Genomic DNA, 24,769 nt, shown 5'->3' on the forward strand with positions numbered 1-24,769 from the left:
GGGGAGTAGAGGGCAAATGGATACCTGGTAGGGGGAGTGGAGGGTAAATGGATACCTGGTAGGGTGTGTAGAGGGTAAATGGATACTCGGTAGGGGGAGTGGAGGGTAAATGGATACCTGGTAGGGGGAGTAGAGGGTAAATGGATACCTGGTAGGGTGAGTGGAGGGTAAATGGATATTTGGTAGGGGTAGTAGAGGGTAAATGGATACCTGGTAGGGGGAGTGGAGGGTAAATGGATACCTGGTAGGGGGAGTAGAGGGCAAATGGATACCCGGTAGGGGGAGTGGAGGGTAAATGGATACCCGGTTGGGGAGTGGAGGGCAAATGGATACCTGGTAGGGAGAGTGGAGGGTAAATGGATACCTGGTAGGGGGAGTGGAGGGTAAATGGATACCCGGTAGGGGGAGTGGAGGGTAAATGGATGCCCGGTAGGAGGAGAGGAGAGGGTAAATGGATGCCCGGTAGGGGAGAGTAGGGTAAATGGATAACCGGTAGGGGGAATGGAGGGTAAATGGATACCCGGTAGGGGAGTGGAGGGTAAATGGATACCTGGTAGGGGAGAGGAGGGTAAATGGATCCCTGGTTGGGGGAGTGGAGGGTAAATGAATACCCGGTAGGGGAGAGGAGGGTAAATGGATACCTGGTAGGGGGAGTGGAGGGTAAATGGATACCTGGTAGGGGGAGTGGAGGCTAAATGGATACACGGTAGGGGTTGGGGAGAGGAGGGTAAATGGATACTTGGTAGGGGGAGAGGAGGGTAAATGGATACCTGGTAGGGGAGAGGAGGGTAAATGGATACCTGGTTGGGGGAGTGGAGGGTAAATGAATACCCGGTAGGGGAGAGAAGGGTAAATGGATACCTGGTAGGGGGAGTGGAGGGTAAATGGATACCTGGTAGGGGGAGTGGAGGCTAAATGGATACACGGTAGGGGTTGGGGAGAGGAGGGTAAATGGATACTTGGTAGGGGGAGAGGAGGGTAAATGGATACCCGGTTGGGGAGTGGAGGGCAATTGGATACCTGGTAGGGAGAGTGGAGGGTAAATGGATACCTGGTAGGGTGAGTGGAGGGTAAATGGATACCTGGTAGGGGGAGTGGAGGGTAAATGGATACCTGGTAGGGGGAGTAGAGGGTAAATGGATACCTGGTAGGGGGAGTAGAGGGTAAATGGATACCTGGTAGGGGGAGTGGAGGGTAAATGGATACCTGGTAGGGGTTGGGGAGAGGAGGGTAAATGGATACCTGGTAGGGGGAGTAGGGGGTAAATGGATACCTGGTAGGGGGAGTGGAGGGTAAATGGATACCTGGTAGGGGGAGTGGAGGGTAAATGGATACCTGGTAGGGGAAGTGGAGGGTAAATGGATATCCGGTAGGGGGAGTAGAGGGCAAATGGATACCTGGTAAGGGGGAGTGGAGGGTAAATGGATACCCGGTAGGGGGAGTAGAGGGCAAATGGATACCTGGTAGGGGGAGTGGAGGGTAAATGGATACCTGGTAGGGGGTGTAGAGGGTAAATGGATACTCGGTAGGGGGAGTGGAGGGTAAATGGATACCTGGTAGGGGGAGTAGAGGGTAAATGGATACCTGGTAGGGTGAGTGGAGGGTAAATGGATATTTGGTAGGGGTAGTAGAGGGTAAATGGATACCTGGTAGGGGGAGTGGAGGGTAAATGGATACCTGGTAGGGGGAGTAGAGGGCAAATGGATACCCGGTAGGGGGAGTGGAGGGTAAATGGATACCCGGTTGGGGAGTGGAGGGCAAATGGATACCTGGTAGGGAGAGTGGAGGGTAAATGGATACCTGGTAGGGGGAGTGGAGGGTAAATGGATACCCGGTAGGGGGAGTGGAGGGTAAATGGATGCCCGGTAGGAGGAGAGGAGAGGGTAAATGGATGCCCGGTAGGGGAGAGTAGGGTAAATGGATAACCGGTAGGGGGAATGGAGGGTAAATGGATACCCGGTAGGGGGAGTAGAGGGTCAATGGATACCTGGTAGGGGAGTGGAGCGAAAATGGATACCCGGTAGGAGGAGAGGAGAGGGTAAATGGATGCCCGGTAGGGGAGAGTAGGGTAAATGGATACCCGGTAGGGGGAGTGGAGGGTAAATGGATACCCGGTAGGGGGAGTAGAGGGTAAATGGATACCTGGTAGGGTGAGTGGAGGGTAAATGGATATTTGGTAGGGGTAGTAGAGGGTAAATGGATACCTGGTAGGGGGAGTGGAGGGTAAATGGATACCTGGTAGGGGGAGTAGAGGGCAAATGGATACCTGGTAGGGTGAGTGGAGGGTAAATGGATACCCGGTTGGGGAGTGGAGGGCAAATGGATACCTGGTAGGGAGAGTGAAGGGTAAATGGATACCTGGTAGGGGGAGTGGAGGGTAAATGGATACCCGGTAGGGGGAGTGGAGGGTAAATGGATGCCCGGTAGGAGGAGAGGAGAGGGTAAATGGATGCCCGGTAGGGGAGAGTAGGGTAAATGGATACCCGGTAGGGGGAGTGGAGGGTAAATGGATACCCGGTAGGGGGAGTAGAGGGTCAATGGATACCTGGTAGGGGAGTGGAGCGAAAATGGATACCCGGTAGGGGGAGTAGAGGGTAAATGGATACCTGGTAGGGGGAGTGGAGGCTAAATGGATACCCGGTAGGGGTTGGGGAGTGGAGGGTAAATGGATACACGGTAGGGGGAGTGGAGGGTAAATGGATACACGGTAGGGGGAGTTGAGGGTAAATGGATACCTGGTAGGGGGAGTGGAGGCTAATTGGATACACGGTAGGGGTTGGGGAGTGGAGGGTAAATGGATACACGGTAAGGGGGAGTGGAGGGTAAATGGAAACACGGTAGGGAGAGTGGAGGGTAAATGGATACACGGTAGGGGGAGTGGAGGGTAAATGGATGCCCGGTAGGAGGAGAGGAGGGTAAATGGATGCCCGGTAGGGGAGAGGAGGGTAAATGGATACCCGGTAAGGGAGAGGAGGGTAAATGGATACCCGTTTGGGGAGTGGAGGGTAAATGGATACCTGGTAGGGGAGAGGAGGGTAAATGGATACCTGGTTGGGGGAGTGGAGGGTAAATGGATACCCGGTTGGGGAGTGGAGGGCAAATGGATACCTGGTAGGGAGAGTGGAGGGTAAATGGATACCTGGTAGGGGGAGTAGAGGGTAAAAGGATACCCGGTAGGGGGAGTGGAGGGTAAATGGATGCCCGGTAGGAGGAGAGGAGGGTAAATGGATGCCCGGTAGGGGAGAGGAGGGTAAATGGATACCTGGTAGGGGGAGTGGAGGGTAAATGGATACCTGGTAGGGGGAGTGGAGGGTAAATGGAAACCTGGTAGGGGGAGTAGAGGGTAAATGGATACACGGTAGGGGGAGTGGAGGGTAAATGGATACCTGGTAGGGGGAGTAGAGGGTAAATGGATACCTGGTAGGGTGAGTGGAGGGTAAATGGATATTTGGTAGGGGTAGTAGAGGGTAAATGGATACCTGGTAGGGGGAGTGGAGGGTAAATGGATACCTGGTAGGGGGAGTAGAGGGCAAATGGATACCTGGTAGGGGGAATGGAGGGTAAATGGATACCCGGTTGGGGAGTGGAGGGCAAATGGATACCTGGTAGGGAGAGTGGAGGGTAAATGGATACCTGGTAGGGGGAGTGGAGGGTAAATGGATACCCGGTAGGGGGAGTGGAGGGTAAATGGATGCCCGGTAGGAGGAGAGGAGAGGGTAAATGGATGCCCGGTAGGGGAGAGGAGGGTAAATGGATACCTGGTAGGGGGAGTGGAGGCTAAATGGATACACGGTAGGGGTTGGGGAGAGGAGGGTAAATGGATACTTGGTAGGGGGAGAGGAGGGTAAATGGATACCCGGTTGGGGAGTGGAGGGCAAATGGATACCTGGTAGGGAGAGTGGAGGGTAAATGGATACCTGGTAGGAAGAGTGGAGGGTAAATGGATACCTGGTAGGGGGAGTGGAGGGTAAATGGATACCCGTTAGGGGGAGTGGAGGGTAAATGGATACCTGGTAGGGGGAGTAGAGGGTAAATGGATACCTGGTAGGGGAGAGGAGGGTAAATGGATACCTGGTTGGGGGAGTGGAGGGTAAATGAATACCCGGTAGGGGAGAGGAGGGTAAATGGATACCCGTTTGGGGAGTGGAGGGTAAATGGATACCTGGTAGGGGAGAGGAGGGTAAATGGATCCCTGGTTGGGGGAGTGGAGGGTAAATGAATACCCGGTAGGGGAGAGGAGGGTAAATGGATACCCGGTAAGGGGGAGTGGAGGGTAAATGGAAACACGGTAGGGAGAGTGGAGGGTAAATGGATACACGGTAGGGGGAGTGGAGGGTAAATGGATGCCCGGTAGGAGGAGAGGAGGGTAAATGGATGCCCGGTAGGGGAGAGGAGGGTAAATGGATACCCGGTAAGGGAGAGGAGGGTAAATGGATACCCGTTTGGGGAGTGGAGGGTAAATGGATACCTGGTAGGGGAGAGGAGGGTAAATGGATACCTGGTTGGGGGAGTGGAGGGTAAATGGATACCCGGTTGGGGAGTGGAGGGCAAATGGATACCTGGTAGGGAGAGTGGAGGGTAAATGGATACCTGGTAGGGGGAGTAGAGGGTAAAAGGATACCCGGTAGGGGGAGTGGAGGGTAAATGGATGCCCGGTAGGAGGAGAGGAGGGTAAATGGATGCCCGGTAGGGGAGAGGAGGGTAAATGGATACCTGGTAGGGGGAGTGGAGGGTAAATGGATACCTGGTAGGGGGAGTGGAGGGTAAATGGAAACCTGGTAGGGGGAGTAGAGGGTAAATGGATACACGGTAGGGGGAGTGGAGGGTAAATGGATACCTGGTAGGGGGAGTAGAGGGTAAATGGATACCTGGTAGGGTGAGTGGAGGGTAAATGGATATTTGGTAGGGGTAGTAGAGGGTAAATGGATACCTGGTAGGGGGAGTGGAGGGTAAATGGATACCTGGTAGGGGGAGTAGAGGGCAAATGGATACCTGGTAGGGGGAATGGAGGGTAAATGGATACCCGGTTGGGGAGTGGAGGGCAAATGGATACCTGGTAGGGAGAGTGGAGGGTAAATGGATACCTGGTAGGGGGAGTGGAGGGTAAATGGATACCCGGTAGGGGGAGTGGAGGGTAAATGGATGCCCGGTAGGAGGAGAGGAGAGGGTAAATGGATGCCCGGTAGGGGAGAGGAGGGTAAATGGATACCTGGTAGGGGGAGTGGAGGCTAAATGGATACACGGTAGGGGTTGGGGAGAGGAGGGTAAATGGATACTTGGTAGGGGGAGAGGAGGGTAAATGGATACCCGGTTGGGGAGTGGAGGGCAAATGGATACCTGGTAGGGAGAGTGGAGGGTAAATGGATACCTGGTAGGAAGAGTGGAGGGTAAATGGATACCTGGTAGGGGGAGTGGAGGGTAAATGGATACCCGTTAGGGGGAGTGGAGGGTAAATGGATACCTGGTAGGGGGAGTAGAGGGTAAATGGATACCTGGTAGGGGAGAGGAGGGTAAATGGATACCTGGTTGGGGGAGTGGAGGGTAAATGAATACCCGGTAGGGGAGAGGAGGGTAAATGGATACCCGTTTGGGGAGTGGAGGGTAAATGGATACCTGGTAGGGGAGAGGAGGGTAAATGGATCCCTGGTTGGGGGAGTGGAGGGTAAATGAATACCCGGTAGGGGAGAGGAGGGTAAATGGATACCTGGTAGGGGGAGTGGAGGGTAAATGGATACCTGGTAGGGGGAGTGGAGGCTAAATGGATACACGGTAGGGGTTGGGGAGAGGAGGGTAAATGGATACTTGGTAGGGGGAGAGGAGGGTAAATGGATACCTGGTAGGGGAGAGGAGGGTAAATGGATACCTGGTTGGGGGAGTGGAGGGTAAATGAATACCCGGTAGGGGAGAGGAGGGTAAATGGATACCTGGTAGGGGGAGTGGAGGGTAAATGGATACCTGGTAGGGGGAGTGGAGGCTAAATGGATACACGGTAGGGGTTGGGGAGAGGAGGGTAAATGGATACTTGGTAGGGGGAGAGGAGGGTAAATGGATACCCGGTTGGGGAGTGGAGGGCAATTGGATACCTGGTAGGGAGAGTGGAGGGTAAATGGATACCTGGTAGGGGGAGTGGAGGGTAAATGGATACCTGGTAGGGGGAGTGGAGGGTAAATGGATACCTGGTAGGGGGAGTGGAGGGTAAATGGATACCTGGTAGGGGGAGTGGAGGGTAAATGGATAACTGGTAGGGGGAGTAGAGGGTAAATGGATACCTGGTAGGGTGAGTGGAGGGTAAATGGATACCTGGTAGGGGGAGTAGAGGGTAAATGGATACCTGGTAGGGGGAGTAGAGGGTAAATGGATACCTGGTAGGGGGAGTAGAGGGTAAATGGATACCTGGTAGGGGGAGTGGAGGGTAAATGGATACCTGGTAGGGGTTGGGGAGAGGAGGGTAAATGGATACCTGGTAGGGGGAGTAGAGGGTAAATGGATACCTGGTAGGGGGAGTGGAGGGTAAATGGATACCTGGTAGGGGGAGTGGAGGGTAAATGGATACCTGGTAGGGGAAGTGGAGGGTAAATGGATACCCGGTAGGGGGAGTAGAGGGCAAATGGATACCTGGTAAGGGGGAGTGGAGGGTAAATGGATACCCGGTAGGGGGAGTAGAGGGTAAATGGATACCTGGTAGGGGGAGTGGAGGGTAAATGGATACCTGGTAGGGTGAGTGGAGGGTAAATGGATACCTGGTAGGGGGAGTAGAGGGTAAATGGATACCTGGTAGGGGGAGTAGAGTGTAAATGGATACCTGGTAGGGGGAGTGGAGGGTAAATGGATACCTGGTAGGGGAGGTAGAGGGTAAATGGATACCTGGTAGGGGTTGGGGAGAGGAGGGCAAATGGATACCTGGTAGGGAGAGTGGAGGGTAAATGGATACCTGGTAGGGGGAGTAGAGTGTAAATGGATACCTGGTAGGGGGAGTGGAGGGTAAATGGATACCTGGTAGGGGGAGTAGAGGGTAAATGGATACCTGGTAGGGGGTGTAGAGGGTAAATGGATACCTGGTAGGGGAGGTAGAGGGTAAATGGATACCTGGTAGGGGTTGGGGAGAGGAGGGCAAATGGATACCTGGTAGGGAGAGTGGAGGGTAAATGGATACCTGGTAGGGGGAGTAGAGTGTAAATGGATACCTGGTAGGGGGAGTGGAGGGTAAATGGATACCTGGTAGGGGGAGTGGAGGGTAAATGGATACCTGGTAGGGGAGGTAGAGGGTAAATGGATACCTGGTAGGGGTTGGGGAGAGGAGGGCAAATGGATACCTGGTAGGGAGAGTGGAGGGTAAATGGATACCTGGTAGGGGGAGTAGAGTGTAAATGGATACCTGGTAGGGGGAGTGGAGGGTAAATGGATACCTGGTAGGGGGAGTAGAGGGTAAATGGATACCTGGTAGGGGGTGTAGAGGGTAAATGGATACCTGGTAGGGGAGGTAGAGGGTAAATGGATACCTGGTAGGGGTTGGGGAGAGGAGGGCAAATGGATACCTGGTAGGGAGAGTGGAGGGTAAATGGATACCTGGTAGGGGGAGTAGAGTGTAAATGGATACCTGGTAGGGGGAGTGGAGGGTAAATGGATACCTGGTAGGGGGAGTAGAGGGTAAATGGATACCTGGTAGGGGGAGTGGAGGGTAAATGGATAACTGGTAGGGGGAGTAGAGGGTAAATGGATACCTGGTAGGGTGAGTGGAGGGTAAATGGATACCTGGTAGGGGGAGTGGAGGGTAAATGGATACCTGGTAGGGGTAGTAGAGGGTAAATGGATACCTGGTAGGGGGAGTAGAGGGTAAATGGATACCTGGTAGGGGGAGTAGAGGGTAAATGGATACCTGGTAGGGGGAGTGGAGGGTAAATGGATACCTGGTAGGGGTTGGGGAGAGGAGGGTAAATGGATACCTGGTAGGGGGAGTAGAGGGTAAATGGATACCTGGAAGGGGGAGTGGAGGGTAAATGGATACCTGGTAGGGGGAGTGGAGGGTAAATGGATACCTGGTAGGGGAAGTGGAGGGTAAATGGATACCCGGTAGGGGGAGTAGAGGGCAAATGGATACCTGGTAGAGGGAGTGGAGGGTAAATGGATACCCGGTAGGGGGAGTAGAGGGCAAATGGATACCTGGTAGGGGGAGTGGAGGGTAAATGGATACCTGGTAGGGGAGGTAGAGGGTAAATGGATACCTGGTAGGGGTTGGGGAGAGGAGGGCAAATGGATACCTGGTAGGGAGAGTGGAGGGTAAATGGATACCTGGTAGGGGGAGTAGAGTGTAAATGGATACCTGGTAGGGGGAGTAGAGGGTAAATGGATACCTGGTAGGGGGAGTAGAGGGTAAATGGATACCTGGTAGGGGGTGTAGAGGGTAAATGGATACCTGGTAGAGGGTAGAGGGTAAATGGATACCTGGTAGGGGTTGGGGAGAGGAGGGCAAATGGATACCTGGTAGGGAGAGTGGGGGGTAAATGGATACCTGGTAGGGGGAGTAGAGTGTAAATGGATACCTGGTAGGGGGAGTGGAGGGTAAATGGATACCTGGTAGGGGGAGTAGAGGGTAAATGGATACCTGGTAGGGGGAGTGGAGGGTAAATGGATAACTGGTAGGGGGAGTAGAGGGTAAATGGATACCTGGTAGGGTGAGTGGAGGGTAAATGGATACCTGGTAGGGGGAGTAGAGGGTAAATGGATACCTGGTAGGGGGAGTAGAGGGTAAATGGATACCTGGTAGGGGGAGTGGAGGGTAAATGGATACCTGGTAGGGGTTGGGGAGAGGAGGGTAAATGGATACCTGGTAGGGGGAGTAGAGGGTAAATGGATACCTGGTAGGGGGAGTGGAGGGTAAATGGATACCTGGTAGGGGGAGTGGAGGGTAAATGGATACCTGGTAGGGGAAGTGGAGGGTAAATGGATACCCGGTAGGGGGAGTAGAGGGCAAATGGATACCTGGTAGGGGGATTGGAGGGTAAATGGATACCCGGTAGGGGGAGTAGAGGGCAAATGGATACCTGGTAGGGGGAGTGGAGGGTAAATGGATACCTGGTAGGGGGAGTGGAGGGTAAATGGATACCTGGTAGGGTGAGTGGAGGGTAAATGGATACCTGGTAGGGGGAGTAGAGGGTAAATGGATACCTGGTAGGGGGAGTAGAGTGTAAATGGATACCTGGTAGGGGGAGTGGAGGGTAAACGGATACCTGGTAGGGGAGGTAGAGGGTAAATGGATACCTGGTAGGGGTTGGGGAGAGGAGGGCAAATGGATACCTGGTAGGGAGAGTGGAGGGTAAATGGATACCTGGTAGGGGAGGTAGAGGGTAAATGGATACCTGGTAGGGGTTGGGGAGAGAAGGGTAAATGGATACCTGGTAGGGGTTGAGGAGAGGAGGGCAAATGGATACCTGGTAGGGGGAGTAGAGGGTAAATGGATACCTGGTAGGGGGAGTAGAGGGTAAATGGATACCTGGTAGGGGGAGTGGAGGGTCAATGGATACCTGGTAGGGGAGAGGAGGGTAAATGGATACCTGGTAGGGGGACTAGAGGGTAAATGGATACCTGGTAGGGGTTGGGGAGTGGAGGGTAAATGGATACCTGGTAGGGGTTGGGGAGAGGAGGGTAAATTGATACCTGGTAGGGGGAGTGGAGGGTAAATGGATACCTGGTAGGGGGAGTAGAGGGTAAATGGATACCTGGTAGGGGGAGTAGAGGGTAAATGGATACCTGGTAGGGGGAGTATAGGGTAAATGGATACCTGGTAGGGGGAGTAGAGGGTAAATGGATACCTGGTAGGGGGAGTAGAGGGTAAATGGATACCTGGTAGGGGGAGTAGAGGGTAAATGGATACCTGGTAGGGGTTGGGGAGAGGAGGGTAAATGGATACCTGGTAGGGGTTGGGGAGAGGAGGGTAAATGGATACCTGGTAGGGGTTGGGGAGAGGAGGGTAAATTGATACCTGGTAGGGGGAGTAGAGGGTAAATGGATACCTGGTAGGGGGAGTGGAGGGTCAATGGATACCTGGTAGGGGAGTGGAGGGTAAATGGATACCTGGTAGGGGGAGTAGAGGGTAAATGGATACCTGGTAGGGGTTGGGGAGTGGAGGGTAAATGGATACCTGGTAGGGGTTGGGGAGAGGAGGGTAAATTGATACCTGGTAGGGGGAGTAGAGGGTAAATGGATACCTGGTAGGGTGAGTGGAGGGTAAATGGATACCTGGTAGGGGGAGTAGAGGGTAAATGGATACCTGGTAGGGGGAGTGGAGGGTAAATGGATAACTGGTAGGGGGAGTAGAGGGTAAATGGATACCTGGTAGGGTGAGTGGAGGGTAAATGGATACCTGGTAGGGGGAGTAGAGGGTAAATGGATACCTGGTAGGGGGAGTAGAGGGTAAATGGATACCTGGTAGGGGGAGTGGAGGGTAAATGGATACCTGGTAGGGGTTGGGGAGAGGAGGGTAAATGGATACCTGGTAGGGGGAGTAGAGGGTAAATGGATACCTGGTAGGGGGAGTGGAGGGTAAATGGATACCTGGTAGGGGGAGTGGAGGGTAAATGGATACCTGGTAGGGGAAGTGGAGGGTAAATGGATACCCGGTAGGGGGAGTAGAGGGCAAATGGATACCTGGTAGGGGGATTGGAGGGTAAATGGATACCCGGTAGGGGGAGTAGAGGGCAAATGGATACCTGGTAGGGGGAGTGGAGGGTAAATGGATACCTGGTAGGGGGAGTGGAGGGTAAATGGATACCTGGTAGGGTGAGTGGAGGGTAAATGGATACCTGGTAGGGGGAGTAGAGGGTAAATGGATACCTGGTAGGGGGAGAAGAGTGTAAATGGATACCTGGTAGGGGGAGTGGAGGGTAAACGGATACCTGGTAGGGGAGGTAGAGGGTAAATGGATACCTGGTAGGGGTTGGGGAGAGGAGGGCAAATGGATACCTGGTAGGGAGAGTGGAGGGTAAATGGATACCTGGTAGGGGGAGTAGAGTGTAAATGGATACCTGGTAGGGGGAGTGGAGGGTAAATGGATACCTGGTAGGGGAGGTAGAGGGTAAATGGATACCTGGTAGGGGTTGGGGAGAGAAGGGTAAATGGATACCTGGTAGGGGTTGAGGAGAGGAGGGCAAATGGATACCTGGTAGGGGGAGTAGAGGGTAAATGGATACCTGGTAGGGGGAGTAGAGGGTAAATGGATACCTGGTAGGGGGAGTGGAGGGTCAATGGATACCTGGTAGGGGAGAGGAGGGTAAATGGATACCTGGTAGGGGGACTAGAGGGTAAATGGATACCTGGTAGGGGTTGGGGAGTGGAGGGTAAATGGATACCTGGTAGGGGTTGGGGAGAGGAGGGTAAATTGATACCTGGTAGGGGGAGTGGAGGGTAAATGGATACCTGGTAGGGGGAGTAGAGGGTAAATGGATACCTGGTAGGGGGAGTAGAGGGTAAATGGATACCTGGTAGGGGGAGTATAGGGTAAATGGATACCTGGTAGGGGGAGTAGAGGGTAAATGGATACCTGGTAGGGGGAGAGGAGGGTAAATGGATACCTGGTAGGGGGAGTAGAGGGTAAATGGATACCTGGTAGGGGTTGGGGAGAGGAGGGTAAATGGATACCTGGTAGGGGTTGGGGAGAGGAGGGTAAATGGATACCTGGTAGGGGTTGGGGAGAGGAGGGTAAATTGATACCTGGTAGGGGGAGAGGAGGGTAAATGGATACCTGGTAGGGGGAGTAGAGGGTAAATGGATACCTGGTAGGGGTTGGGGAGAGGAGGGTAAATGGATACCTGGTAGGGGTTGGGGAGAGGAGGGTAAATGGATACCTGGTAGGGGTTGGGGAGAGGAGGGTAAATTGATACCTGGTAGGGGGAGTAGAGGGTAAATGGATACCTGGTAGGGGGAGTGGAGGGTCAATGGATACCTGGTAGGGGAGTGGAGGGTAAATGGATACCTGGTAGGGGGAGTAGAGGGTAAATGGATACCTGGTAGGGGTTGGGGAGTGGAGGGTAAATGGATACCTGGTAGGGGTTGGGGAGAGGAGGGTAAATTGATACCTGGTAGGGGGAGTGGAGGGTAAATGGATACCTGGTAGGGGGAGTAGAGGGTAAATGGATACCTGGTAGGGGGAGTAGAGGGTAAATGGATACCTGGTAGGGGGAGTAGAGGGTAAATGGATACCTGGTAGGGGTTGGGGTGAGGAGGGTAAATGGATACCTGGTAGGGGGAGTGGAGGGTAAATGGATACCTGGTAGGGTGAGTGGAGGGTAAATGGATACCTGGTAGGGGGAGTAGAGGGTAAATGGATACCTGGTAGGGGGAGTAGAGTGTAAATGGATACCTGGTAGGGGGAGTGGAGGGTAAACGGATACCTGGTAGGGGAGGTAGAGGGTAAATGGATACCTGGTAGGGGTTGGGGAGAGGAGGGCAAATGGATACCTGGTAGGGAGAGTGGAGGGTAAATGGATACCTGGTAGGGGGAGTAGAGTGTAAATGGATACCTGGTAGGGGGAGTGGAGGGTAAATGGATACCTGGTAGGGGAGGTAGAGGGTAAATGGATACCTGGTAGGGGTTGGGGAGAGAAGGGTAAATGGATACCTGGTAGGGGTTGAGGAGAGGAGGGCAAATGGATACCTGGTAGGGGGAGTAGAGGGTAAATGGATACCTGGTAGGGGGAGTAGAGGGTAAATGGATACCTGGTAGGGGGAGTGGAGGGTCAATGGATACCTGGTAGGGGAGAGGAGGGTAAATGGATACCTGGTAGGGGGACTAGAGGGTAAATGGATACCTGGTAGGGGTTGGGGAGTGGAGGGTAAATGGATACCTGGTAGGGGTTGGGGAGAGGAGGGTAAATTGATACCTGGTAGGGGGAGTGGAGGGTAAATGGATACCTGGTAGGGGGAGTAGAGGGTAAATGGATACCTGGTAGGGGTTGGGGTGAGGAGGGTAAATGGATACCTGGTAGGGGGAGTGGAGAGGAGGGTAAATGGATACCTGGTAGGGGTTGGGGAGAGGAGGGTAAATGGATACCTGGTAGGGGGAGTGGAGCGTAAATGGATACCTGGTAGGGGGAGTAGAGGGTAAATGGATACCTGGTAGGGGGAGATGAGGGTAAATGGTTACCTGGTAGGGGGAGTAGAGGGTAAATGGATACCTGGTAGGGGGAGAGGAGGGTAAATGGATACCTGGTAGGGGGAGTAGAGGGTAAATGGATACCTGGTAGGGGTTGGGGAGAGGAGGGTAAATGGATACCTGGTAGGGGTTGGGGAGAGGAGGGTAAATTGATACCCGGTTGGGCAGTGGAGGGTAAATGGATACCTGGTAGGGGTTGGGGAGAGGAGGGTAAATTGATACCCGGTTGGGCAGTGGAGGGTAAATGGATACCTGGTAGGGGGAGTGGAGGGTAAATTGATACCCGGTTGGGCAGTGGAGGGTAAATGGATACCTGTTAGGGGGAGTGGAGGGTAAATGGATACCTGGTAGGGGGAGTGGAGGGTAAATGGATACCTGGTAGGGGGAGTGGAGGGTAAATTGATACCCGGTTGGGCAGTGGAGGGTAAATGGATACCTGGTAGGGGGAGTGGAGGGTAAATGGATACCTGGTAGGGGGAGTGGAGGGTAAATTGTTTACTCTTCCTCAGCCCCTTTCCTCAGTTTTAATTGGCTGCTGTGATTTTGAAATATGGATTGTGCTTCTAAAGTTTTGCTTTTTTTGTGTTCCTTTTTTAAAATCTTTCATTCACATAACCCAACAGTGCTGGGTCACAATAACCCAGTATTGTAATATATTTACCCAGTGATGGGAATGTAATATGGTTACCCAGTGATGGGAATGTAATATATTTACCCAGTGATGGGAATGTAATATAGATACCCAGTGATGGGAATGTAATATATTTACCCAGTGATGTAATATATTTACCCAGTGATGTAATATAGTTAGTTACCCAGTGATGTAATATATTTACCCAGTGATGTAATATATTTACCCAGTGATGGGAATGTAATATATTTACCCAGTGATGGGAATGTAATATATTTACCCAGTGATGGGAATGTAATATATTTACCCAGTGATGGGAATGTAATATATTTTACCCAGTGATGTAATATATTTACCCAGTGATGTAATATATTTACCCAGTGATGGGAATGTAATATTTACCCAGTGATGGGAATGTAATATATTTACCCAGTGATGGGAATGTAATATATTTACCCAGTGATGTAATATATTTACCCAGTGATGTAATATAGTTACCCAGTGATGGGAATGTAATATAGTTACCCAACTGTGTTAAAATTTGTACAATAATATTAAAAATGAAATACAGAAATATCTAATTTACATAAGTATTCACACCCCTGAGTCAATACTTTGTAGAAGCACCTCTGTCAGCAATTACAGCTTGTGAGTCATTCTAAGAGTAGACTTGCCCAAACTATAGTTTGTTAGCAAGAAATTTGTGGAGTGGTTGAAACACTTACGTTGGAGTCATTAAAACTCGTTTATGTAAACTTCCAACTTCAACTGTTGGTATTACTGTCAGGGACAGGTTGGAAATGTCAGTGAAGACACTTACCAGCTGGTCAGCACATGCTTTGAGTATGCTTCCTGGTAATCCGTCTGGCTCTGCGGCCTTGTGAATGTTAACCTTTTTAAGGTCTTACTCACATCAGCTACGGAGAGCTTGATAACAGACGTCCGGAACAGCTGGTGTTCTCATGCATGGTTCAGTGCTGCTTGCCTCGACGCGAGCATAGGAGGAATTTAGCTTGTCTGGTAGGCTCACGTCATTGGACAGTTCACAGCTTTGTCTTTCCTTTGTAAACCGTAATAGTTTGCAAGCCCTGCCACATTACACATAATGTAATTGATATAAACTGACGTGTTCAGGTAATGTAACTGATATAAACTGATGTGTTCAGGTAATGTAACTGATATAAACTGATGTGTTCAGGTAATGTAATTGATATTAAAACTGATTTGTTCAGGTAATGTAACTGATATAAACTGATGTGTTCAGGTAATGTAACTGATATAAACTGATGTGTTCAGGTAATGTAATTGATATTAACTGATTTGTTCAGGTAATGTAACTGATATAAACCCTACCTCTTCAAAGAGTACCTTAAATAAACCCAGGTGAAAAGTATTGCATTATATAGGGCTGCCCTTTAGGACTCCCTTCACCCCTCTTTACAACACTGCCATTCTCTGTTGTCATCTATGCATAGTCACTTTAATAACTCTACCTACATGTACATACTACCTCAAATAACTGGTGCCGCCCGCAGATAGCCTAGTGGTTAGAGCGTTGCAAGATCGGTTTCAAGATCGAGTCCCCGAGCTGACAAGGTAAAAATCTGTCGTTCTGCCCCTGAACAAGGCAGTTAACCCACCATTCCTAGGCCGTCATTGAAAATAACAATTTGTTCTTAACTGACTTGCCTAGTTAAATTAAGGTAACATTTTAAAAAACATTGACTGTGTATCGGTACCCGTCTGTATATAGTCTCGCTATTGTTATTTTACTGCTGCTCTTTAATTACTTGTAACTCTTATTTCTTATTCTTATCCACATTTTTTTTCCAACAACATTGTTGGTTAGGGGCTCGTAGTAAGCATTTCACTGTAAGGCTGTATTCTGTTGTATTCTGTGCATGTGACTAATACAATTTGATTTGGACCCCAGGAAGAGTAGCTGCTGCCTTGGCAGGAATTAATGGGGATCCATAATAAACCCCGGGAAGATAAGCTGCTGCCTTGGCAGGAACTAATGGGGAGCCATAATAAACCCCAGGAAGAGTAGCTGCTGCCTTGGCAGGAACTAATGGGGATCCATAATAAACCCCAGGAAGAGTAGTTGCTGCCTTGGCAGGAACTAATGGGGATCCATAATAAACCGCAAGAAGAGTAGCTGCTGCCTTGGCAGGAACTAATGGGGATCCATAATAAACCCCAGGAAGAGTAGCTGCTGCCTTGGCAGGAACTAATGGGGATCCATAATAAACCCCAGGAAGAGTAGCTGCTGCCTTGGCAGGAACTAATGGGGATCCATAATAAACCCCAGGAAGAGTAGCTGCTGCCTTGGCAGGAACTAATGGGGATCCATAATAAACCCCAGGAAGAGTTGCTGCTGTCTTGACAGGAACTAATGGGGATTCATAATAAACCCCGGGAAGTGTAGCTGATGCCTTGACAGGAACTAATGGGGATCCATAATAAAACCCGGGAAGAGTAGCTGCTGCCTTAGCAGGAACTAATGGGTATCCTTAACCTTAATAAAGTTGGGAATTGATTGAGATATTTTGTAGTATTTCTCACAGTAGAGGAAGAAGTGAATCTCTGTCTCTACCACATACAGTGCCGTGCGAAAGTATTCGGCCCCCTTGAACTTTGCGACCTTTTGCCACATTTCAGGCTTCAAACATAAAGATATAAAACTGTATTTTTTTTGAAGAATCAACAACAAGTGGGACACAATCATGAAGTGGAACGACATTTATTGGATATTTCAAACTTTTTTAACAAATCAAAAACTGAAAAATTGGGCGTGCAAAATTATTCAGCCCCCTTAAGTTAATACTTTGTAGCACCACCTTTTGCTGCGATTACAGCTGTAAGTCGCTTGGGGTATGTCTCTATCAGTTTTGCACATCGAGAGACTGACATTTTTTCCCATTCCTCCTTGCAAAACAGCTCGAGCTCAGTGAGGTTGGATGGAGAGCATTTGTGGACAGCAGTTTTCAGTTCTTTCCACAGATTCTCGACTGGATTCAGGTCTGGACTTTGACTTGGCCATTCTAACACCTGGATATGTTTATTTTTGAACCATTCCATTGTAGATTTTGCTTTATGTTTTGGATCATTGTCTTGTTGGAAGACAAATCTCCGTCCCAGGTCTTTTGCAGACTCCATCAGGTTTTCTTCCAGAATGGTCCTGTATTTGGCTCCATCCATCTTCCCTGTCCCTGCTGAAGAAAAGCAGGCCCAAACCATGATGCTGCCACCACCATGTTTGACAGTGGGGATGGTGTGTTCAGGGTGATGAGCTGTGTTGCTTTTACGCCAAACATAACGTTTTGCATTGTTGCCAAAAAGTTCAATTTTGGTTTCATCTGACCAGAGCACCTTCTTCCACATGTTTGGTGTGTCTCCCAGGTGGCTTGTGGCAAACTTTAACCGACACTTTGTATGGATATCTTTAAGAAATGGCTTTCTTCTTGCCACTCTTCCATAAAGGCCAGATTTGTGCAATATACGACTGATTGTTGTCCTATGGACAGAGTCTCCCACCTCAGCTGTAGATCTCTGCAGTTAATCCAGAGTTATCATGGGCCTCTTGGCTGCATCTCTGATCAGTCTTCTCCTTGTATGAAAGTTTAGAGGGACGGCCAGGTCTTGGTAGATTTGCAGTGGTCTGATACTCCTTCCATTTCAATATTATCGCTTGCACAGTGCTCCTTGGGATGTTTAAAGCTTGGGAAATCTTTTTGTATCCAAATCCGGCTTTCAACTTCTGCACAACAGTATCTCGGACCTGCCTGGTGTGTTCCTTGTTCTTCATGATGCTCTCTGCGCTTTTAACGGACCTCTGAGACTATCACAGTGCAGGTGCATTTATACGGAGACTTGATTACACACAGGTGGATTGTATTTATCATCATTAGTCATTTAGGTCAACATTGGATCATTCAGAGATCCTCACTGAACTTCTGGAGAGAGTTTGCTGCACTGAAAGTAAAGGGGCTGAATAATTTTGCACGCCCAATTTTTCAGTTTTTGATTTGTTAAAAAAGTTTGAAATATCCAATAAATGTCGTTCCACTTCATGATTGTGTCCCACTTGTTGTTGATTCTTCACAAAAAAATACAGTTTTATATCTTTATGTTTGAAGCCTGAAATGTGGCAAAAGGTCGCAAAGTTCAAGAGGGCCGAATACTTTTGCAAGGCACTGTAGATGCTCCTCCCACATAGATGCTCCTCCCTTTTTCAATAATCAATTGCTGGTTGCTGAGGCTGTATTTGGTAAGGATCTGTGTCTGCTTTCTATCTCTGACAAAGTAGAGATATTCTGCCAATTTGTGTTCTCTTGAGGGCCAGATAGCAATTTTGTTTGTGTTTTTGTTTCATTTTCCCAAATAGGAAGTTTTCATTTCTTTAACAATTTGATTGCTTTCCCTGTGTTTGGATAATAGGGGACTCTTTTCAGGGTTCAGCTCTTGGGTTTCTAGTGCTTTGAATTGTGAGGATGTTTTGGGGCTTATTTTCAAATGGTGCCAAAATGTTAGTATTTTTCTTTATATTTACAATTAAAGTGAATCTTCCAAGTTCTGCTCTGCCTTATCTGGTACTTTCTTTTGGATAATAAGGATCATTCTGCACAATTCTGTATGTAGATTTTCTATTGGGGCTTTCTCTCTATGCTTACAATCGTAATTACAGGTTGGACCCCAAACCTCACTTCTACATATTGCAATTGGTAAAATTACACTATTCAATATTTTGCACGAGATTTGGAGTAAAATGCTTTTCAGGCTTTTTCTTTTAGTGCATTCAATGTCAGACCAAATCCACAAAAAGGCACTCCAGAGACTCCAATCTCCCTCTCGCTCTCTCTCTCCAACTCCCTTCATCTCTCTCTCTCTCCCCAACTCCCTTCATCTCTCTCTCTCCGTCAGTCTCTCTCTCTCCCCAACTCCCTTCATCTCTTTCTCTCTCTCTCCCTTCCCATCTCTCTCCATCTTTCTGTCTCTCCTTCCTCCCATCTGTCATTCCAGCCTTCCTCCCCCTTACTCCTCTGCCTTCCTCCCCCGTCTCCCCAACCTTCCTCCCCCGTCTCCCCAGCCTTCCTCCCCCGTCTCCCCAGCCTTCCTCCCCCGTCTCCCCAGCCTTCCTCCCCCGTCTCCCCAGCCTTCCTCCCCTGTCTCCCCAGCCTTCCTCCCCCGTCTCCCCACCCTTCCTCCCCCGTCTCCCCAGCCTTCCTCCCCCGTCTCCCCAGCCTTCCTCCTCTGTCTCCCCAGCCTTCCTCCCCCTTACTCCTCTGCCTTCCTCCCCCGTCTCCCAGCCTTCCTCCCCCGTCTCCCAGCCTTCCTCCCCCTTACTCCTCTGCCTTCCTCCCCCGTCTCCCAGCCTTCCTCCCCCTTACTCTTCTGCCTTCCTCCCCCTTACTCATCTGCCTTCCTCCCCCTTACTCCTCTGCCTTCCTCCCCCGTCTCCCAGCCTTCCTCCCCCATCTCCCCAGCCTTCCTCCCCCGTCTCCCCAGCCTTCCTCCCCCGTCTCCCCAGCCTTCCTCCCCCGTCTCCCCTGCCTTCCTCCCCCTTACTCCTCTGCCTTCCTCCCCCTTACTCCTCTGCCTTCCTCCCCCGTCTCCCAGCCTTCCTCCCCCTTACTCCTCTGCTTTCCTCCCCCGTCTCCCAGCCTTCCTCCCCCTTACTCCTCTGCCTTCCTCCCCCTTAATCCTCTGCCTTCCTCCCCCGTCTCCCAGCCTTCCTCCCCCTTACTCCTCTGCCTTCCTCCCCCGTCTCCCCAGCCTTCCTCCCCCGTCTCCCCAGCCTTCCTCCCCCGTCTCCCCAGCCTTCCTCCCCCGTCTCCCCTGCCTTCCTCCCCCTTACTCCTCTGCCTTCCTCCCCCTTACTCCTCTGCCTTCCTCCCCCTTACTCCTCTGCCTTCCTCCCCCGTCTCCCCAGCCTTCCTCCCCCGTCTCCCCTGCCTTCCTCCCCCGTCTTCCTCTCCCCCTTACTCACCTGCCTTCCTCCCGTCTACCCTGCCTTCCTCCCCCCTTACTCACCTGCCTTCCTCCCGTATCCCCTGCCTCCCTCTCCCCTTACTCCCCTGCCTTCCTCCCCCCTTACTCACCTGCCTTCCTCCCGTCTCCCCTGCCTTCCTCACCTGCCTTCCTCCGGTCTCCCCTGCCTTCCTCCACCCCTTACTCACCTGCCTTCCTCCCGTCTCCCCTGCCTCCCTCCCCCCTTACTCCTCTGCCTTGCTCCCCGTCTCCCTGCCTTCCTCCCCCTGTCTCACCTGCATTCCTCCACCATCTACCCAGCTTACCCCCAGGTTTCATTTGAATAAACGGGAGCATCTCACGATCTGCAAATTTTATCCGTCCAGTTTTGCAAGCCTATTATTAACAAACCTGTTAGTGTTAGTTCTTACCTATGAGGCCGGTGTAGGCAAGGAGACAGGCTGCGTAGTTGTCCTGCTTGCAACCGCTGGCAACGTGCTCTGAGGGCTGGCAGTCATACTGGAACTGGGCCCAGCGGGACCTGGGGAGGAGGAGGGAGGAATGCAGAATACAACATCCATCACTTACCACAGAGCCTTACCCACTTGTGGCTACCACAGAGCCTTACCCACACATGGCTACCACAGAGCCTTACCCACTCATGGCTACCACAGAGCCTTACCCACACATGGCTACCACAGAGACGTACCCACTCATGGTTACCACAGATGCAGAGCCTTACCCACACATGGCTACCACAGAGCCTTACCCACACATGGCTACCACAGAGCCTTACCCACACATGGCTACCACAGATGCAGAGCCCACTCATGGTTACCACAGATGCAGAACCTTACCCACACATGGCTACCACAGAGCCTTACCCACACATGGCTACCACAGATGCAGAGCCTTACCCACTCATGGCTACCACAGAAGCAGAGCCTTACCCACACATGGCTACCACAGAGACTTACCCACTCATGGCTACCACAGAGCCTTACCCACTCATGGCTACCACAGAAGCAGAGCCTTACCCACACATGGCTACCACAGAGACTTACCCACTCATGGCTACCACAGAGCCTTACCCACTCATGGCTACCACAGAGACTTACCCACTCATGGCTACCACAGAGCCTTACCCACTCATGGCTACCACAGATGCAGAGCCTTACCCACACCACACTGTATTACATAAATGCCAAAGTGATGTTAGCTGATTAAGATTATCTCATAGAACAAAATGTATAAGATCTCCTGCCTGCTAGACCAAGGGAATTAGACTAATGACTGCTAGACCAAGGGAATTAGACTAATGACTGCTAGACCAAGGGTATTAGACTAATGACTGCTAGACCAAGGGTATTAAACTACTGACTGCTAGACCAAGGGTATTAGACTCATATGGATCTACTATGATATACAGTACCATACCTCATACCCACTAACACCCTCCTGTGTCCCTCATCATCAACATCATATAGAACTCATTCTCTTCCCTTCTCCTCTCCTCCTCCTCTTCCCTTCGACCAAGATGGAGGTAAAGGTTACAGAGAGGTCTATGTGGGTTCACGCCAGACATTTTATGGCTCCTGGGAGGAGCAGAACAGCACAAAGCAAGAAGTGGCCACAATGCAACTGAAGTATGCAACACCAGCATAGTCCCACGGCGACTTAAATAACAGCCACTCCAGCTCGAGCCAACTGCAGGCTCAGGACGGGAGTCCAGCAAACAATAACCGCCACATTGCTGGAAGAAGCAGGAGGTCGATGCTGAACCCCTGTACTCTGGACAGTGCCAACGTGATGATTGTCCTCTTTGTACAGATGAAGAGTGTACTCCTGTGTAACTGTATAAATGATGATTCCCTGAAGAATGTTTTGCACCATGTGAAGGTAAAAAAACTCAGAGGCTCAAAAGAAGCCATTTACAAAGATAATGTACTAGTGTAAGAAAACCCTCTCCTACAATGTTTTATATTTTTCTTGGTTGAATTTTTGCTTAGATTATGACATAATTGGCTTACATTATGAATTATTACGTACATGCTTACTTGTAATTTAGTATTAGGTTGAAATTAGTCTCAAAAGGGAGGAATATGGTGGGGACAATAACAAACTCTGTTATGCGCATGTGCTGTATAAGCCTTAAACCTGTACATTTCCACTGTATGTTTCTGTCATGTAAGAAAAAGCAAGTATTTTTCCTCTCGTCTCAGTGTAACTTAGTCACGTGGCCAAAGACAAAGGGCCGTCTGAGAGTGACCAATTTTTGGTCCATCCTATTCTTTTTGTATCTTTCAAGGGCACAGCTGTGAGGTGATATGAAGATAACATAGGCTAGCTGGAGCAGCATCAGCTAGATAGTAACAAAACTGGCGTCATGACTTGTTTGTACACTATGTTCCCACCAGGCTCTCACACATCTGTTAAACTGCCACGTAGACAAATGTTATAAAAGCTGAGACCCAACCCTTGTTCATTGGGCTCTTAACTCTGCACCTTTTGAGTGATTGTTAACCGCTCCAGATTTGCAATTCTTATAATAAAAAGTTGTTGTTTGAAGAATCAACAGCCTTTCTTCCTTTCTGGTTAGAATTTCCATGACAACAGTGCTTTGCATTCAGGCCAACGAGTTAAATGTTGGTCTGATCAGACCACATCATCTTTTGCCTTATGCTTTCAAGTGCCTTTTTGCAAAAAGCTGTCATGTGCCTTTTTCTCAGGAGTGGCTTCTATCTGGCCACTCTCCCATAAAACCCAGATTGGTGAAGTGCTATAGAGACTGATTCAGGCAGGTTCTCCCATCTCAGCCAAGGAACTCTGTGGTTCTGCCAGAGTGGTCATTGGGTTCTTGGTCACCTCCCTGACCAAGGTCCTTCTTGCCTGGTTGCTGTTTGGTTGGACAGCCAGTTCTAGACAGAGTCTGGGTAGTTCTATATTTTTTGCTAATCCCAATGATGGAGACCACTGTGCTCTTGGAAACTTTCAACACTCTAAAAATATGTTCATACTCTTCCCCAGATACAGTGCTGTGAAAAAGTATTTGCCCCCTTTCTCATATTGCATATTTTTGGTACTGAATGTTATCAAATCTTTAACCAAAAACTAATATTAGATCAAAGGAACATGAGTGAACAAATAACACAACAAAGTTATGCAACACCTAAAGCACCTGTGTGAAAAATTAATTGCCCCGTTCCACTCAATAACTGGTTGTGCCACCTTTAGTTAGAATGACTGCAACCAAACACTTCCTGAAGTTATTGATCAGTCTCTAACTTCACCGTAGAAGAATTTTGGCCCAATCTTCCATGACGAACTGCTTTAACTCAGTGACATTTGTGGGTTTTAAAACATGAACTGGTCCATGTCCTCCCAAAACATCTTAATTGGGGATTAGGACTGGACTTTGACAAGTATGTAGTATGTTGAACTGGACCCTCTAACAGTGTAGTATGTTGAACTGGACCCTCCAACAGTATAGTATGTTGAACTGGACCCTCCAACAGTGTAGTATGTTGAACTGGACCATCCAACAGTGTAGTATGTTGAACTGGACCCTCCAACAGTATGTTGAACTGGACCATCCAACAGTATAGTATGTTGAACTGGACCCTCCAACAGTATAGTATGTTGAACTGGACCCTCCAACAGTGTAGTATGTTGAACTGGACCATCCAACAGTATGTTGAACTGGACCATCCAACAGTATAGTATGTTGAACTGGACCCTCCAACAGTGTAGTATGTTGAACTGGACCATCCAACAGTATAGTATCTTGAACTGGACCATCCAACAGTATAGTATCTTGAACTGGACCATCCAACAGTATAGTATCTTGAACTGGACCATCCAACGGTGTTGTATGTTGAACTGGACCATCCAACAGTATAGTATGTTGAACTGGACCATCCAACAGTGTAGTATGTTGAACTGGACCATCCAACAGTGTAGTATGTTGAACTGGACCATCCAACAGTATAGTATGTTGAACTGGACCCTCCAACAGTATAGTATGTTGAACTGGACAATCCAACAGTGTAGTATGTTGAACTGGACCCTCCAACAGTGTAGTATGTTGAACTGGACCCTCCAACAGTGTAATATGTTGAACTGGACCCTCCAACAGTGTAGTATGTTGAACTGGACCCTCCAACAGTGTAGTATGATGAACTGGACCATCCAACAGTGTAGTATGTTGAACTGGACCCTCGAACAGTGTAGTATGTTGTACTGAACCATCCAACAGAGTAGTATGTTGAACTGGACCCTCCAACTGTGTACCATAGTAGTATGTTGAACTGGACAATCCAATAGTATAGTATGTTGAACTGGACCCTCCAACAGTATAGTATGTTGAACTGGACCATCCAACAGTGTAGTATGTTGAACTGGACCATCCAGCAGTGTAGTATGTTGAACTGGACCCTCCAACAGTGTAGTATGTTGAACTGGACCATCCAACAGTGTAGTATGTTGAACTGGACCCTCGAACAGTGTAGTATGTTGAACTGGACCCTCCAACAGTATAGTATGTTGTACTGGACCATCCAACAGAGTAGTATGTTGAACTGGACCCTCCAACTGTGTACCATAGTAGTATGTTGAACTGGACAATCCAATAGTATAGTATATTGAACTGGACCCTCCAACAGTATAGTATGTTGAACTTGACCATCCAACAGTGTAGTATGTTGAACTGGACCCTCCAACAGTGTAGTATGTTGAACTGGACCATCCAACAGTGTAGTATGTTGAACTGGACCATCCAACAGTGTAGTATGTTGAACTGGACCCTCCAACAGTATAGTATGTTGAACTGGACCATCCAACAGTATAGTATGTTGAACTGGACCATCCAACAGTGTAGTATGTTGAACTGGACCATCCAACAGTGTAGTATGTTGAACTGGACCATCCAACAGTATAGTATGTTGAACTGGACCCTCCAACAGTATAGTATGTTGAACTGGACCATCCAACAGTATACCATAGTAGTATGTTGAACTGGACCC

General features: G+C 49.8%; 1 protein-coding gene across 1 annotated transcript in view; it reads right to left on the bottom strand.

Moving 5' to 3' along the window:
• Window positions 1-24,769, bottom strand: part of LOC110514564 (GDNF family receptor alpha-4-like) — a 178,018-nt gene that overhangs the window by 120,673 nt on the left and 32,576 nt on the right. The window contains exon 6 of the mRNA XM_090209746.1: window positions 20,180-20,289. Coding sequence (XP_090065872.1) covers window positions 20,180-20,289 — 110 coding nt within the window. The remainder of the gene's footprint in view (window positions 1-20,179; window positions 20,290-24,769) is intronic.

Source organism: Oncorhynchus mykiss, chromosome 19, assembly GCF_057628025.1.
Source record: "Oncorhynchus mykiss isolate SJ-2025 chromosome 19, ASM5762802v1, whole genome shotgun sequence".
Taxonomy (NCBI): domain Eukaryota; kingdom Metazoa; phylum Chordata; class Actinopteri; order Salmoniformes; family Salmonidae; genus Oncorhynchus; species Oncorhynchus mykiss.